The following is an 18,238-nucleotide window of genomic DNA, read 5'->3' as shown; positions in this document are numbered from 1 at the left end:
ATAATGCCAATCTCATTGTACACCTCAATCAGAGCTCTTGGATGACCAGATGCATTGTCAATGAGCAGTAATGTTTTGAAAAGAATCTTTTTCTGAGTTTTTGTTGTTCAGTTGCTCAGTTGTATCCCACTCTTTGTGATCCCACAGACTGCAGCATGCCAGGCTTCCCTGTCCTTCACCATCTCCCAGAGCTCGCTCAAACTCATGTCCATTGAATCGGTGACACCATCCTACCATCCAAGCATCTCGTCTTCTGTCGTCCCCTTCTCCTCCTGCCTCAGTCTCTCCTAGTGTCAGGGTCTTTTCCAGTGAGTCAGTTCTTCACATCAGGTGGCCAAAGAATGGAGCTTCAGCTTCAGCATCAGTCCTTCCAGTGAGTATTCAGGACTGATTTCCTTTAGGCTTGACTGGTTTGATCTCCTTGCAGTCCAAGGGACTCTCAAGAGTCTTCTCCAACACCACGGTTCACAAGGCTCAATTCTTCAGAGCTCAGCCTTCTTTATGGTCCAGCTCTCACATCCATATGTGACTATTGGAAAAACCATGGCTTTGACCACGCAGACCTTTGTCTACAAAATAATGTCTGTGCTTTTTAATATGCTGCCTAGGTTTGCCATAGCTTTTCTTCCAAGGAACAAGCGTCTTTTAATTTCGTGGCTGCAGTCACCATCTGCAGTGTTTTTGGAGCCCAAAAGAATAAAGTCCGTCATTGTTTCCCCATTTGCCATGAAATGGTGGGACTGGATGCCATGATCTTGGTTTTTTGAATGTTGAGTTTTAAGCCAGCTTTTTCACTCTCCTCTTTCACCTTCATCAAGAAGCTCTTTAGTTCCTCTTCACTTTCTGCCATAAGGATGGTGTGGGCTTAAAATATTCAGTAAACCATGCTGTAAACAGATGTGCTTTCATCCAGGTTTTGTTGTTCCATTTATAGAGGACAGGCAAAATAGATTTAACATAATTCTTAAGGGCCTTGGATTTTTGAAATGATGAATGAGCATTAGCTTCAACGTAAAGTTGTTAACTGTATTCCCCCTAACAAGACAGTCACCCTGTCCTTGAGGCTTTGCAATCTGGCACTGACTTTTCTCTAGCTATGGAAGTCCTAGATGGCATCTCCTTCCAATATAAGGTGTTTCGTCTGCACTGAAAACCTGTTGTTTGATGGAGCCACCTTCGCTAATTTTCTTATCTAGATCTTCTAGATGACTTGCTGCAGCTTCTGTATCAGCACCTGCTTCTTCACCTTGCACTTTAATGTTATGGCTTCTTTTCTCTTAAACCTCATGAAGTCTGAAGTTAACAAAACCCCTATTGATGTTACTATCGCAAAAAAATTATAGTTTGATGAAGGCTCAGATGATGGTTAGCATTTTTTAGCATGTATTTACTAAGGCATGTACATTTTAGTTTTCAGGTATGTACAGTTTTTAGGCATAATGCTATTGCACACTTAATAGAATGCAGCATAGTATAAATATAACTTGAATATGCACTAGGGAACCAAAACTTTATATGACTTACTTTATTGCAATATTCATTTCCTTGTGGTCATCTGGAACTGAACCCACAGTATTCCCAAGGTATGCTTGTAACATGAAAGATCACGTATGACAATAGTGAAGAAATTTGAAATATTGCAAGAGTTAACCAAAATGTGACACAGACATGAAAGGAACAAACACTGTTGGAAAAATGGCACCAGTAGACTTGCTTCATGTGCCGAAAAGTTGCCACAGAAGAAACCCTTCAATTTTTAACAAACAGTATCTGAGGCACAATAAAGTGAAGTGCAGTAAAATGAGGTCTGCCTGTACTAGAAAATTCACCTAGAATGCAGCTCAGAAATGGACAAAAAAGCTTTAAGCATGATTAAGTTATGGATAAGAACTTTTGTTTCCAGCAATCTGACAGACTAGGTACTCTGATCAACCTTCCTGCTGAAAAGTGTTTTTTTAAATGCTGGATAATATATTTTTTAAGCCTTCTAAATGCTCAAATATGGGCTTCCCTAGTGGCTCAGACAGTAAAGAATCTGCCTGCAAGGCAGGAGACCCGGATTCAGTCCCTGGGTTGGGAAGATCCCCTGGAAAAGGGAATGGCTACCCAGTATTCTTTTTTTTTAAATCACAATTTAATCTGGTAACAATAGGCGTGCATGCATGCATGCATGTGTGTGTGCAAAGTCACTTCAGTCATGTTCGACTGTTTGCAGCCCCATGGACTGTAGCCTGCCTGGCTCCTCCATCCATGGGATTCTCCAGGCAAGAGTACTGGAGCGGGTTGCCATTTCCTTCTCCAGGGGATCTTCCCAACCCAGGGATCAAACCCAGGTCTCCTGCTTTAGCAGGCAAGTTCTTTACCACTAGCGCCACCTGGGAAGCCCCAACTCCGGTATTCAGTCAGTCCATGGGGTCGCAAAGAGTCAGACACGGCTGAGCAATGAACACAAGTGTTCAAATAAATCGATTGACAAATTGGTCAAGAATACTCAGTGGCTGGGAACCAAGTGAAGGTGGGAGCACAAAGAGGTTTGTATTTCAGTTAATCTAAGATGTTTTTTTAAATGCTGCTGATTAATCTAATGTGCCTGAATTTTTAATAGTCATCTAGGTTTCAGAGATGCTAAATGTTTAAATAAATATGTCTTAAAATCTATAAAAGATGGTAAGAGGAACACTGAAGACTACACGTACCTTGAGGAAACTCCTTGAATTGTATGTACTTGAACTGTAGTTTTCATGGCCTCACAGACCACAGTGGGAAAAAAGGAAAAGGTAAAACTAGAGTATTAGGCCAAGAGGCACAATATTTGAGTTAGTAAGTGTTCCAGAAAAACGAAAAACAGACTCAGAGGGAAGGAAGTCATCAATGAAACAATGTAAGGACAATTAAAGGACATGAATTTCCAGACTGAAAGGGCTCATTGAGTGCCTAATACAGTGAATGAAAATAAACCTACACTGAAGTGCATTATTTTGAAATTTTAAAGCACTGGGAACAAAAAAGTATATGCAAAGGGACAAAAGTCACATACAAAATAATAGCAATCATAATGGTTCTGCACTTCTCCAAAGGGACCCTGAAAACTAAAAGGGGATGAAACAGAGCCATTAAAATTCTGAGGGAAAGGAATTTCCAACCTAAAAATCTGTACCTACACAAACCACCATTCAAGTGTAAAGGCAAAATACCTGAAAATATTTATTGAAAAAAATTATTTTCAAGTTTTTGTTTGCCATTTGTATTTCCTTTTCTATCAATCAAGTGTCTATGCAAGTGTCTTGGCCCATTTTTTTTTTCACTTTTTTAAATAAAGTTCCTTGTGTTTTCTAGATGCCAGGTCCTTTGTCATTTATATAGCATGGAGATAGGATAAACAACTGGAACAGAATAAACATAAACAACTGAAGCAGAGTTGAGAAATAGGTCCTCACAAATATCGAAACTTGATATGTGACAGAGCTGGCAGTGCAGGTCAGCAGAGCAAGAATAAACTTTTTAAGAAAAAAATGATGCAGAGATATTTAGCTCTCCATATTGGGGGGAAAAACGATCCCTTCATTCCAAGTGGATTAAGGATTTAACTGTTAAGGCCAAACTATAAAACTTTTAAAAGACAACATATAATAAGACTGTCCTATGATTGTGGTTTAGGGAGAATTAAACAAGACATACCAAAAACACAAATCACAGGAAAAGATTAATGGATTCACCTTTACTACAATCGAAGCCTTCACTACATCAAAAGTAAGATAAAAAGACAAGCCACCCACTAGGAGAAGATATTTATAACAATTTAAGTGGCAAAGGAGTATTATATGTCAAAAACGGCAAAACCAGTTGTCAAAAATTGGGCTTCCCTTGTACTCCAGTGGTTACGTGTCTAGCTGCCAATGCAAGGGACATGAGCTTGATCCCTCGTCCAGGAAGATTCCACATGCCTCGGGGCATCTAAGCCTATGCACCGTAACTACTGAGCCTGCACACTCTAGGGCCCTTGAGCCACGAGTACTGAAACCCAAGCACCCTAGAGCCCTCAAGCTGCAACAAGAAAAACCACTGCAGTGAGCAGCCCACGCTCCACTAGAGAAAGCCCACAAGCAGCAACGAAGACCCAGTGCAACCAGAAATAAGTAATTTTTTAATATAAATGAATAATATTTTAATGGCAAAACTTTAAATAATGAGAATATTAAGTAATAAAATTGATTAAAAGCCACTTTGGAAAATAGTTTGACATTATCTTGAACTGAAGTTCAAGATGCAAATCACTTATCACACAGAAATTCTACTCCTAAGCATATATAGAGGAACTGCACATATGTACCAGGATACATGTATAAGAATATTTATAGCACATTGTTTAGAGATACAAACATACTATAAAACAGGACAGAAATACAAAAGTTCAGGCTAATGGTTACTCTGGAGAAGGAAGAAGTAGGATTGTGGAGGAGTGCACAGGAGCCTTAGAAGTAATTAAATCTTTTTTTTTTTTTTGACTATACATGCGGGATCTAAGTTCTTCAACCAGGGACCGAACCCAAACCCTCTGCAGTGGAAGTGTGGGGTCTTAACCACTGGACCACCAAGGAATTCCCTAGGTCCCTTTTCTTAAACTGAGTGATGGGCAGTGTAGTCATAATATTGTTCATTATTCCTTACATGTATTTAAGTTAAAAAAAAAAAGACATGACGATAGACTGAGAAATTCTGGTGTTTATTTAATAAGCATCCAGAAGAAGAGAGTAGAGGGGAATGGCAGAGAAGCCCTTTTTTAGGAGTTAAGCAAAGAGAAAGATTAAAGATTAATTTAAATCCATTTTTAAAAAGGAAAAATATAAAAATTAAGTCGTATTTTCAGGAGAGGATGGACTGTTTACATTTAGAAACTAGCAGGCAGAGATGGTCGGATGGCATCACCGACTCGATGGACTTGAGTTTGAGCAAGCTCCAGGAGTTGTTGAAGGACAGGGAAGCCTGGCGTGCTGCAGTCCACGGGGTCGCAAAGAGTCAGACACAACTGAGCGACTGAACTGAACTGATTATTTCTGAATGTCTTAAGATCAGGAGAGTGAATTAACAACACACTTTTAGGGTTGCATTGAGACCTAGGCCCCATCTTAGCGTTGTCTCCTCTTGTCTCCTCTCAGAGAGTACACGCTGGATGTCTACCGCCTGTCTTCTGTGGTCACACAGCACGATGCCAAAAAAGCTGGAGCTGAGGTGGTAAAGCAGGTGGAACACCCTCTGCTGAGTGGCCTGCTGTACCCCGGGCTGCAGGTATGTGGGAGGGGTGGAGTCACCTATGACCTTTTCTGCTCTGATTGTAACTACTAGTGACAAACCTCTCTTTCAGCCCCAGTTAGACCAATGTCCTAGCTGTTCCTTTAGCTTGCTGGAGGCCTTCCTTCCCCCGATAGCCCCTCCCCCAGACTTCTGGGCCACTCTTTGACTTCTTCCCCTACCTCTCTGTCCTTTAAAACGCTTCTCATCTCACATAACTTCTTACAGTAACCATGATCCCTTAATTGAAGAACATTAATTTCAGAGTGATGAGTGAAAATAAATTTAGGCATGATCCTGTTTCCCATTAAGCAAAACAAACACATCATATTTCACGTGTGTGCATTTTTGTATGAGCATGGAGAAAGCATGGAAAAATTCAAACCAGCTATTGATACTGGTTATTAGCTCAGGAAGATGGGGTGAAAATGTTGATACTTTTCTCTTCCCTTGCATATTTCTCTAATGTTTGATATCAAGTCATACAAACTACTGTATATAAAATAAACAAGGTTCTCTATAGCCCAGGGAACTATATTCAATATCTAGTAATAACCTATAATAGAAAAGAATCTGAGAAAGAATATATGTATATATGCATAAAACTGAATCACTTTGCTATATGTCAGAAACTATATTGTAAATCAACTAAACTTTAATGAAATACATTAAAATTTTAAAAGTAAATAATTTTTTTTTTAAACTTGAAAGAAAAGAAAAGTCTTCTCTTGGTCAGGAACTCTAGATCTGTACTGTCCATTATGGTAGCCTCTTGTCATAGTCATACGTGGCTACTGAAGTAATTAAAATTTTAGTTTTCCAGTCCTACTGGCTATATTTTAGGTTGCTCACAAGCCACAAGAGGCTAACCTGTTGGACAGCACAAGTGTGGAACAGATTCACCCTCACCAAAAGTTCTATTAGACAGTGCTGTTCTGCGTCCTGTTTGCTTACCTTTCTCTTCCTCTCCTTCCTCTTCCCCCCACATCCAATCAGAAACTAAATTTTATTAATCCTACTTCTTAAAAATCTCTTGAATTCATTGTTGCTCTATATCACCACCAACTTGAAAGTCGCTCCGTCGTGTCTGACTCTTTGCAACTCTGTGGACTATACAGTCCGTGGAATTAAGCTCTGTGGACTATACAGTCCGTGGAATTCTCCAGGCCATAATACTGAAGTAGATAGCCTTTCCCTTCTCCAGGGGATCTTCCCAACCCAGGGATCGAACCCAGGTCTCCTGCGTTGCAGGCGGATTCTTTACCAGCTGAGCCACAAGGGAAGCCCCCTCACCAACTTCGTTCATTGTTATTTCTTACCTGGACACTCACAGCAGCTTTCTAGCTTTTGTCTTTGTCTCCAGCCCTCAGGCCACAACTCTGCACTCTGCCGTCTCACTGGTGTGATTTTCTGCAGTACGTGAATTGTGGTTCTTCCCTCCTTAAAAATCATTCAGTGGCCAGTATGATGCTTGGTAGCCTCACATGACATTCAGTGTCCTGACCAACTTTTCTAACCTCATCACTCACCACTTCCCACATCCCTTGGAGTTTATGCTTTTTCAGACTGACTCAGTCATAGTTTCCTTAAATATTTCACACCCCTGTGCCTTCTCACATTCTGTTTCCTCTCCTTGGTGAAAAACATCTATATGTTCATCAGAACCAATCTCAGCCCACAGTCTGATTCTAGGAAGCCTTCACCACCACCAGGCTGAACAGATAGAGATAATCATTTCTTTGTGTTAGCATGTTCCTTAAATGAACATGTAAGTTAGCCCTTGTCATGTTGTATTGAAATGACCTGTTTATGTGTCTTTCTCCTGCCGGGGTCCAGCCCTAGCAGGATCCAAGGGCACCCTCAGGATGGATGGTGTCAGCGAATGAATGACACGAGGAGGCCAAGCTTTGGTGAGCGAGGCCCGTAACTTTATTTTCAAAAGGAGCTTTTATACCCTAATTTGTACGTAGATGGAAATGAAAGATGCAAGGTCATGCAGAGTCAGCCCAAACACTCCAGCAGTTTTGCCCTTATTGAAACCAGGATTTTTTTCTGTATGCCTTTCCATAAACAAGGGTCTTATGCTATGTACATTATCTTCTGGCCTGGAGGCCTGTTGACATTTTATGACCCTTTTTTGATAAAGGTTGATCAACCAGAAAACTTGTTTTCCCTTGAAGTGTTTTTTCTTTATATTTCTAATCTGTGTCAGCCTCAGAAAGTACTAAACAGAGTTACATTCTCACGGAGCAAAGGTGCAATGGGTCACAACAAAGAAAGAACTTATTAGCTCAAAGGTCTGATGTGGTTAATACCAAGGCTACTACTTGTTTCTCTTACATTCCAACTACATTAACTAATGCACTCCCAGGTGCACAATGGATAAGAGATATGGGAACTTGGCAGCAAGCATTGGCCCAGTAATGAAGCCCTTTGCCAGTACTATTCTAATAATTTTTCACCCCTCAAAGGGCTCTATGCCCATTAGGACTTTTAGAATGCTTAGGCTTCCCGTGCCTTTCATGGTTGGGAAGTTGTGAACAATCATGTGCGTTAGTTGTAAGAGTAAGGAAAAACCTGTCAAGCAAGCTAGAATGCCAACAGAGGGGTTAGAATAGAAATATTCCTTTCATGTCCAGGAGACTTATCAACTTAGAGCCATAAGTTGATTTTCTCCAGAGAAAGGTGGTCGGGGATAGCCCCCTGCTAATATCAGAAGAGTGGTTGAAAGGCATAATTACTTAGTAAACAGTAGACAGACAGATTTTGGTTTCAGGGTAGATGCTCTAGCAGGTCCAGGGAATCCCTTGAATCCTGATCCGCCTTTGCCTGTCAGGTCTTTTCCACATGACCTTTGTCATGGGTGGGATCTCCCGTGGTGGCTCCCAGCATTCTCCCCAGCTAGTTAATTGACTTCATGAAGGCAGAGTATGGGTCTGGGTCTGACTCACATCCACAGGGTTGGCACTAGGCCTGGCATATAATAAGTGATAGTAACTGTTTATTTACTAATTCAGTCTTGCCCCTTTTTTCTGAGCTCTCACAGCACTTGCTTCTTAATGCCAGTTATTTGACACTTGTCCCAGGCTGCCTCATTAATTGGGTACCTTTGATGTGAGTATAGTTTTGTCTTTTGCCTTTCCTTCCTTTCCCTACAGGATCATGAGCTTCCTGAGAGCAGAGACTCTTCTAATTTTTTAACCCTATAGTATCCACATGGAGTGGAGTTCACAGCAGGCACTCAGCAAATGTGTGTCCAGCTCTTGAAGCCAGCAGGAAGACTGAGTGTTGCTTATTTGCTTCCTGGTTTACTTTTTGAAAATTCTAATGGTTTTCAAAAGTTTCTGATTTCTTAGACCCATGTCGAAGAAATACAGTAGGAGTTTATGCTCGTGTATTTCTTTCCACAGGCCTTGGATGAAGAATACTTGAAAGTGGATGCCCAGTTTGGAGGTGTTGATCAGAGAAAGATTTTCACCTTTGCAGAGAAGGTTAGTGTCCTCTTTCTTGTCTTTTTTCTCTTGAGTTGCAGAGGTATATGTTAGAGTTTCTTTCTTTGTTTCTCTTTACTTTGTTTTATGTTTTATCTGGGTCGGGTCTTAGTTGTAGCTTGTGGGATCTTCGTTGCAGTGTGCAGGCTCCAGAGCACGTGGGCTCTCCAGTGGCACATGGGCTCAGTGGTTGCATCTCACAGGCTTATTTGCCCTGCAGCATGTGGGATCTTGGTTCCCCAATTAGGGATCAAACTCACATCTGCCGCATTGGAAGGCAAATTCTTAACCACTGGAACACCAGAGAAGTCCACATTAGAGTTTCTTGAATGTGCCAGTCCCAGCAATCATATGATATGGTAGGTATTATTCTCCTTATTTTGCAGATAAGAAAACTGAGTGTAGAAAATAAAAAAGATGTCCAGTATCACACAGTTAGTGACTGAGCAGGAACTAGCATTCACGTCTGTCTAACTAAAAAGCCTGTACTCTTGCTGCCACCAAGAAGCTGCCCTCAGACCTGTTGGATTTTCTTCTTCTTTTATTTCCCACCCCCGCTTTTTTTTTCTTCTTGCCTAATAGCTCAGTTTCCAGGGAAAGGCACCACCAGATAGAACTACTGTTCTTTCCCAGAGCATTTGGTCCATATTTCTCTGAATCTTACATAAACCATTTGTCTCTGAAATGAGGTTTAACAGGGTTTAGAAGAGGAAATCAGCACAAACCCCTAATAGTTCTTTTCTGGGAAATAACTTGAATAAGTTGAAAAGGGCTTTTGAGAAGTGGTTGGTATTTTTGAAAGCTTCTCAAAACCTCATGTTGGCAAGGGAGTAGAGAAAATACTGCCAGTGAAAATGTAAATTCCTGATGGGTGATTTGATGCCTCTAAAGTGTTTCTACACTTTGTCCTAATAATAATTATACAAATGGGTCCTCAGGAAATAATTTTTAAAGTGCAACTTGGTTGGAGTGGGGACAGGGGGAGTGTGTAGCTTGGGAGTTCCCTGGTGGTTAGGATTTGGCACTTCCACTGCTGGGGCCCAGGTTTAATCCTTGGTTGGGGAACTGAGATTGTGCAAGCCATGCTGAGTGGCCAGAATCCTAAAATTTTTTAAAGTAAAAAATTTTTTTAATTAAAAAAATAAAAGTGCAACTTGAGTTCTGTATGGAAGTATTTATCATGTTATCAATTTAAAGCCCACTCTAGTATTCTTGCCTGGACAATTCCATGGACAGAGGAGCTTGGTGGGGTACACTCCATGAGGTTGGAAAGAGTCAGACATGACTGAGCACACACACCACAATTTAGAGCACAACTTAGAAGTAAATTAGTATTCAGTGGCAAGGGATTAGTTGAATATGTTAAGATAAACCCTCCAGTGGGATAAAACATTTTAAAAAATATTTTATTTATTTATTTATTTGACTGCGCTGGGTCTTAGTACAGCATGTAGGGTCTAGTTCCCTGACTAGGGATTGAACCTGGGTCTCCTGAATTGGAAGTGCACTGTCTCAGCCGCTGGACCATCAAGGAAGTCCCTATATACCATTTTTTAATGGTTTTTGGATATATTTAATAAATGGGGAAATGTTTACAATGTAAGGTTTTTACTATTATTGAAGTATTTTCTATTCCATTTTATCTGTTAAATTTTTTTTTAAAGAAGAAAAAAGGGTTTTAATTGTAGCAAAATACAAAACAAACCAGTGTTATAGCAACTAGTACATGTAAGAAGTATGCAAGGCACTTAGCATAGAAACAGCAAGAAGTCTTATCCATGTAAAGAAATTCTATATATATGTATAGACGGTCCCCTGGAGGAGGGCATGGCAGCCCACTCCAATATTCTTGCCTGGAGAATCCCATGGACAGATGAGTCTGGCAGGCTACAGGCCATGGAGTCACAGAGTTGGACACGACTGAAGCGACTTAGCACAGCATAGCATGCATATATATACACACACATACAAAATAAATTAGCATATTGTTAGAAGTCAGCCATGTAAAAAATAGATATATGTGTGTGTATATATATATTTTCAAATATATTTTCTCTAAGAATATTTTTTTCTTCTCGACTTTTTTTTCTTAATATATATTTTATGAAGTATAGTTGGCTTACTTTTTAATCAAACCTTTTATTATTCCAACAGAGATACAGCTGATGGCCCATTTTTATATGACTTAGAAGCTCTAAGAATGGTTTTTGTATTTTTTTTAAGGGTTGTAAAAAAAATGAAAAAAGATAAGCAATAGAGACTATATATCACCCAGCAACCCTAAAATATTTACTGTCTGACCTTTTACAGTAAAGTTTTGCCCAGCCCTGTCCTAGAGATTACATGTCCTTGTAATTCATTATAGTTAGATGTTTTTACCACTTCCCAACAATGCAGTTGGGAACAGTTGGAACTTCCCAACAGTTTTACCTTATTCAATGCCCTGCTGCCCTTTGTGCTATTGTCATATATTTTAGTTTTATGTATATTTTAAATCCCAAAGACCTGTTTATAATGGTTTTCTAAACAGTCAGTTTTCACGTATATTTACCACCACTTACCCTTCCTGATGGGCTTCCCTGGTGGCTTAGCCAGGTAAAGAACCCACCTGCTAATGCAGGAGACACTGGTTCGATCCCTGGGTCAGGAAGATCCCCTGGAGAAGGAAATGGCAACCCTCTTCAGTATTCTTGCCTGGGAAGTCCCATGAACAGAGGAGCTGTGATGGGCTACAGTCCTTGGGGTCTTGAAAGTCAGACATGACTTAGCGACTAAACAACAACAACCACCCTTTCTGATACTGTTGATTCCTTCTTTCGGTTTTGTGCTTCCATCCGAGATCAGTTTCCTTCAGCCTGAAGACTCCTTTGTATTTTGTGTCTGCAGTGCAGGTCTCTCAGTAAGGAGTTCTTATAGCTTTCTTTTTATCTGAGAACATGTTTGTTTGTTTTTTGTTTTTTTTTACTGTCTTATTTTGTTTGTTTGGTAGGTTTTTAAAGAATATTTATTTATTTGGCTGTATTGGGTCTTAATGGCTTCCCTGGTGGTTCAGCAGTAAAGAATCTGCCTGTAATGCAGAACACGCAGGTTCGATCCCTGGGTCAGGAAGTTTCCCTGGAGGAGCGCATGGCAGCCCACTTCAGTACTCTTGCCTGGAGAATCCCATGGACTGAGGGAGGAGCCTGGCAGGCTATAGTCCACAGGGTTGCAAAGAGTTGAACATGACTGAAGTGACTAAGCACGCACACACGCACATTGGGTCTTAGTTTAAACATGTGGATCTTTGTTGTGGCAGGTGGGCGGGACATTGGTTTTCCATCCAGAGATCTAACTCTGAACTTGTATCCCCGTTTTTGTTCCTCTGTGTTTTAGTTGGATATTATCTGTTGACTTTTCTTTGTGTTCAGTAATCCTGTCTTTTGTTGAATCCATCCAGTATTGTACTGTGCCATTTTAGAACTTGCATTTGTTTGGTGTTTTTTTTAAATAGATGCCAGTTCTCTTTTATATTCCTCCATCTTTTATCCATTTCATTCATCTTTTCCTTTATTTCTTTTAACACACCAATTATAGTTATTCTGACATCCTGATCTGCTTGTTCTAGTATCTGGATTGTTCCTTTGTCTGGTTTTATTGACTCTTTCCTCTTGTCTGTCCATCACTTTTTTTCTGCTTCCCATTTCTTGTAATTTTTTATTGTATCAGGGACACCATAAATATGCTATGGTTGCTCTCAGTGCTGTGTTTTCTGTAGGCTATTAAATTACTGACTCATCACTTTGATCCTGTCAAGGGTGGATTTTAGGCTTTGTAGAATAGGTCTATTTCAGTTTGCTCTTACTCCTATGAGGTAAACCTTATCTTAGGATGTGGTCTTTCTGGGGTCTCAAACTAAAATGAAACCTCAGGGTGTTCACAAAGCCCTCTGTGGTTTGATTGAACCTAAACTTCAACTTCTGCCTCCCCAGCACTGTACAGCCCCTAAAATTTGCTCAAGTCTCCAACCTCCCAGAGCCTGTTCTCTGCTGGGCTTCCCTATGTCTCTCTGAATTCTGGCACAGTTGTGATTCAATTAAGAAAGCAATGGAGGGGCTTCCCTGGTGGTCCAGTGGTTAAGAATCTGTCTTGCAACGCAAGGGACACTGGTTTGATCCCTGGTCCGGGAAGGTTCCACGTGCCATGGAGCAACTAAGTCTGTGTGCCACGACCCCTGAGCCCATGCACTGCAACTACTGAAGCCCATGTACCTAGAGCTTGTGCTCCACAGCAAGAGAAGCCACCACAATGAGAACCCCTTGCATCGAAACAAAAAGGAGCCCCCACGTGTTGCAACTAGAGAAGGCCTGCATACAGCAACAAAGACCCACTACAGTCAAAAATAAATAAATAAAAAAATTTTTAAAAGAAAGCATTGGAGCACTTTGGGATTTTTGGAGGTCCTCTTCACTCTGGCTGCTGCTAAGTCGATTCAGTCGTGTCCAACTCTGCAACCCCATGGACGGCAGCCTACCAGGCTCCTCCATCCCTGGGATTCTCCAGGCAAGAACACTGGAGCGGGTTGCCATTTCCTTCTCCAATGCATGAAAGTGAAAAGTGAAAATGAAGTTGCTCAGTCGTGTCCGACTCTTAACAACCCCATGGACTGCAGCCTACCAGGCTCCTTCGTCCATGGGATTTTCCAGGCAAGAGTACTGGAGTGGGGTGCCATTGCCTTCTCCCTTCACTCTGGAACCCTTTCCAAATCCTTAGCCTCCTTACATCCTCTGTCTCCTCTGCTTAGTCAAGACTGCTGCTCTCTGCTTGGTCTCTTTCTCAGCACTGTTTGAAAACAAAAATGCCCTCAAGGAGAAAGCCAGGGTGGGTATGGGCTCGCCTCGCTTCCCTACTCTCCCCATTTGTAGCCCCACACTGGTTGCTATCTAATAGAGTTGTTTATGGTGGGTAGAGCAAGTCCAATAGGTTCATGATGTAATATTAATAGACAGTAGGGAAAAAAAGCTTTGTTCATATTATGATCACCATTGAAAAGTTATATATTCAGTAGAAAAAAAGATTGGAAGGCATATATCAAACTGTTAAGTGAAAGGCCAGGTTAGATGAGATTGGAGCACTGAGGAGGAATTTATACTAACATCTGCTTTTGTGTGTTTCTTTCTAACTCCTTAGTACCTCCCTGCACTTGGTTACTCAAAACGAATCCATCTGATGAATCCTATGGTTCCAGGATTAACTGGCAGCAAAATGAGCTCTTCAGAAGAGGTAGGTTACGAGCTCTGACTTGAGTTGAGAAATCTTTAGCAAAAGATAAAGAAATTGAGGACTAGATAGAAAAGTAACCTGGCTAACTAAAACACACAAATATTTAAGTTATAAGAAATCTTAAGTTATCCAGTTAATTCCACTGATTCTTGAGTATTGAAGCAGTCCTGATGGGATCCAATTATAATTTTAAGTTTTACTGCTACTAATAAGAAGTACAAGCAAAAGTAGCTTCTTCAGCCATACAACTATGACAGAGTACAGCCTTATTAATGAGAAGGCTACAGTTGCGTTTCACCCAGTAACATATTTTTTTATTTAGTTTTTAATTTATTTTAGAGTATAATTGATTCACAGTGTTGTGTTTCAGGTATACAGCAAAGTGATTTAGTTATATATATATCTCCATTCTTTTTCAGATTTTTTTCCCACGTAAGTTATTACAGAATATTGGGAAGAGTTGCCTGTGCTATGCAGTAGCTCCTTGTTCATACCAGTTAGCACTTTGATTCTTACGGTGATATTTAATATGATGGTTTTGATAAATATGGTGTCTTAACATTTAAAAGTTCTGCTTGGGGAAGGTACACTTTTGTTCTGATCACTAAGGGCACAGAGTAGAAGAATTGGTAGAACCCAAAGATGTGGAAGTTTGGGTTCTGGGTTCACAAACATGGCTGATCTTTAGAATCACCTAGGGAACTTTTATAAAAGAGAGTATGTGTAGAGTAAGGCCCTGTCCTTAGAGATTCTTTTTTTTTTAATATTTATTTATCTATTTGGCAGTGCCAGGTCTTAGTTGCCGCACACGGGATCTTTGATCTTTGTTACAGCTTGTGAACTCTCAGTTGCAGCATGTGGGATCCAGTTCCCTGACCAGGGATTGAATCCAGCCCCGCCCTGCATTGGGCGCACTGATAAAGTGGTTCTGGGGAACAACTCAAGGAATCTTATTTTCTTTCACAGCCTACTAGTTGATTCAAATTGAAGTCATTTTTGGACATTCATCTAGTTCTTCAAGTCTGATTTCTGGATTATCCTATTGGCACCCCACTCCAGTACTCTTGCCTGGAATATCCCATGGATGGAGGAGCCTGGAAGGCTGCATGCAGTCCATGGGGTCGCTGAGGGTCGAACATGACTGAGTGACCTCACTTTCACTTTTCACTTTCATGCATTGGAGAAGGAAATGGCAACCCACTCCAGTGTTCTTGCCTGGAGAATCCCAGGGATGGGGAAGCCTGGTGGGCTGCCGTCTATGGGGTCACACAGAGTCGAACATGACTGAAGTGACTTAGCAATTAGCAATAGCAACCATGTCTTCATCCTAGAAATAGCACCAGCATCAGTTCCAAAACGTGACTGCATCAGAACCACATGGAGAGCTTTTAAAAATGCAAATGCCTGGGTGAACCCCCAAGAAGTTTTGATTTATTAGCTTTGGGTGGGGCCCAGTAGTTTATGTTATTTTAAGCACCCCAGGTGATTCACATCCAGTCCTATGTTGATTGAGCTTGGTAACCACTGGACACAAAAGAGCATGAGCTCACTCACTCCAAAATAGGAAACAAAGCCTATTGCCCTATAAAGGACAAAGGCTTTAAATAATACCTGGTGTTGGTGACTGCCGGGAAACGTCTCCTCACACATGGCGGATGGCAACATCACTTGGTGTATGCCTGTCGGAAAACAGTTTAGGGCCCAGCAGTGTTTGGTACCTTAAGGAATTAATCCTAGAGAAGGCAAGAGGACCTCTGCAAAGAGGTTCGTTGTAGCATTGTAGTTTGTAAAGATGAGAGCAAATCTGACAGTTTAGAAACTGCTAAATAAATTATATTGTCACTAAAAATTAGGAATATAATACAACATAAAATTTGCAATTGAAAACTAGGTAGCCACTCAGAAGTACTTATGATATAGTCCCAAGGACATTTATTCTCCAGATACAAATTTGCGACGATTCCGTATGCTACAAACAAGGCCTGGGAAGAACAGAGAAAAATTAAAATATTTTTATGTATTATAGTGAGTGGTCCTTGACTCCAGTTAATTCTGCTCTTATTAAAGTCATTTAATGTTTACATCTTTGTCCAAAAAATTAAAATACAGATGAGTTGAGCGTATTCTCATTTTCAACCACAAGAGGTCCTCCTCTCCTCCCTGGCTTCTAGGAGTCCAAGATTGATCTGCTTGATCGGAAAGAGGATGTAAAGAAAAAACTGAAGAAGGCCTTCTGTGAGCCAGGGAATGTGGAGAACAACGGCGTTCTGGCCTTCATCAGACATGTCCTCTTTCCTCTCAAGTCTGGTAAGATACTCCCTGTTTTCTTCTCAGAGTTTAGGCTGAAATAGGAAAACCGGTGCTGGGTCATCCCTGTGGCTTGTCAGAGTCTTCCTCCGGAGACTGGCTTCTCTGATTCTCTGCTCTGATTTCTCATATGTTAATGTGTGATTGAAGTGGGGATATCATTGAGATGTCTGTGTGTTTGTTACCAGAGTACCTTCTAAGTGGGGTGTCATGGTGGGCATGAGTGGTAGAAATGAAGGGGGCAGGCATGGGGAGTAGAGAAATACAAAAGAGATGTAAGACACAATTGTTTCCCCTGAGCTTGGATGCTAGCTGGGTATACAACACTCCCACTCATCCAGTTTAAAAAACAATAAAATACTGTACAATTAAGTTTAAAATACATGGCAGGAACTACAAATACATGTTTGGGCCAGGGATGCTGACTCGCCATTGTCTGTGAGTTTTTTGGCATGGATTGTTTTTCTTACAGAGTTTGTGATCCTTCGAGATGAAAAATGGGGTGGAAACAAAACCTACACAGCTTACTTGGACCTGGAAAAGGACTTTGCTGATGAGGTAATACGAGAGGAGGATAATCCCCACTGAACTCATTCTGACAAACCCCTCCGTGTGGCCTCACCAAGTTTCTGTCTGCCATAGGGCTCTGTCAGGATGATCTTGAGGCTGTATATTATGTTAATGGCTCAGATGAGGATTCAGATGGCGTGTGGAGTAGATTAGCAAATGGCAGAAAGCTAGTATGTTGGTGTCTTAATCACTCTGCAAAGGACTTAACCTGGAATGAAGGACCAAATCCGACAAGATGAAGCATTTCAGGTACCAAATCAAGGTTCAGAAAAGAGACATGACTATAAAAGAACAGAAGAGAGAATACTGTTCATTTTGACAGTTTAACAAAAGACCTACTAGGTGCCCATGTGTTTGGCACCATGCTAGGGGCTGACATTACAAAGAGGATTAAATCTTCGTGAAGCTCATAGTCCATAGGCGAGGATGACGTGTAAATAAATGTCATTTACTGCTTACTGTACCATGTATGCATGGTCCAGTAATAGAACGGGAGGAAGTGACTAACTGGCTGTCAGGGAAAGCTTTGTGGAGGGGATAATGTTCACACACCATCTCACTCATTAGGGGTTCTTCAGGAAACCCATGAGGGAATTCATTGTGTGAGACATGGTAAGAGGAAGCAGTGTGGTATCTAGAGACTCACAAGTGGTTTAGAGTCTGACTGGAGTCTGCAAGGCGAGGGGCCACTGTGGGAGAGGAAGACAGGGCCAGATGATAAAGGAAAGGAGTAATGACTGTATATAGTGGATGAAATGGGGGTCTTGACTGGCTCCGAACGTGGGCCGAATTGGCAGTATGACAGGGCTATCAGAAATGTTCATGAGGTCTTGGCCTCATCGTCAGAAATGCGGAGTTCAGACCGGGGGGTTGATCATCCAGTTCTCTGATGTTCTGAGTACCTTTGGTAAGATGCATGTGCTCATCTGCACTAACACAGTTGCCACTGGCCATTTTGGTTGTGTTGGACTTTTTGTGAGGTTTTTTGTCAAATAAACCTCACAAAAATAAATTTTGTAATGTTCATTTGACAATCTGGAGTGTATTGATGGGGAGAGGAAGGATGCCATGATAGGGAACAGGTTGCAAACCAGGTCATAAAGCACAAGCTGGAAGAACCAGGCATGTTGAACTGGGATGCAAGGATGTGTTCACCTGTCCTCAAACCCAAGGACTCTCCTGAGTTAGGGGTGAGTTTTCTTCCTGTGGCAACAGAGGGCTGAACCAGGACTGCAGATGCAGACTGCAGGGAGGCTTGCTTAAGCTTGAAGAACTTTGTAATGACCCCAGTTGTGTGGTGATGGACAGGACTGTCTTGCCTG

At 41.2% G+C, this 18,238-nt stretch overlaps 1 protein-coding gene across 1 annotated transcript in view; it reads left to right on the top strand.

Moving 5' to 3' along the window:
* The window catches only part of YARS1 (tyrosyl-tRNA synthetase 1), a 32,225-nt gene that overhangs the window by 7,171 nt on the left and 6,816 nt on the right, over positions 1 to 18,238 (top strand). The window contains exons 4-8 of the mRNA XM_086334678.1: positions 5,157 to 5,286; positions 8,700 to 8,780; positions 13,947 to 14,039; positions 16,211 to 16,346; positions 16,819 to 16,904. Coding sequence (XP_086190804.1) covers positions 5,157 to 5,286; positions 8,700 to 8,780; positions 13,947 to 14,039; positions 16,211 to 16,346; positions 16,819 to 16,904 — 526 coding nt within the window. The remainder of the gene's footprint in view (positions 1 to 5,156; positions 5,287 to 8,699; positions 8,781 to 13,946; positions 14,040 to 16,210; positions 16,347 to 16,818; positions 16,905 to 18,238) is intronic.

The sequence above is a fragment of the Bos grunniens genome, chromosome 2 (assembly GCF_055505025.1).
Source record: "Bos grunniens cultivar Pamir isolate PY7600 chromosome 2, Bosgru_T2T1.0, whole genome shotgun sequence".
In the NCBI taxonomy this organism is placed as follows: domain Eukaryota; kingdom Metazoa; phylum Chordata; class Mammalia; order Artiodactyla; family Bovidae; genus Bos; species Bos grunniens.
Note: the sequence above shows the minus strand (reverse complement) of the source record. Positions and strands in the feature narration are given on the sequence as shown.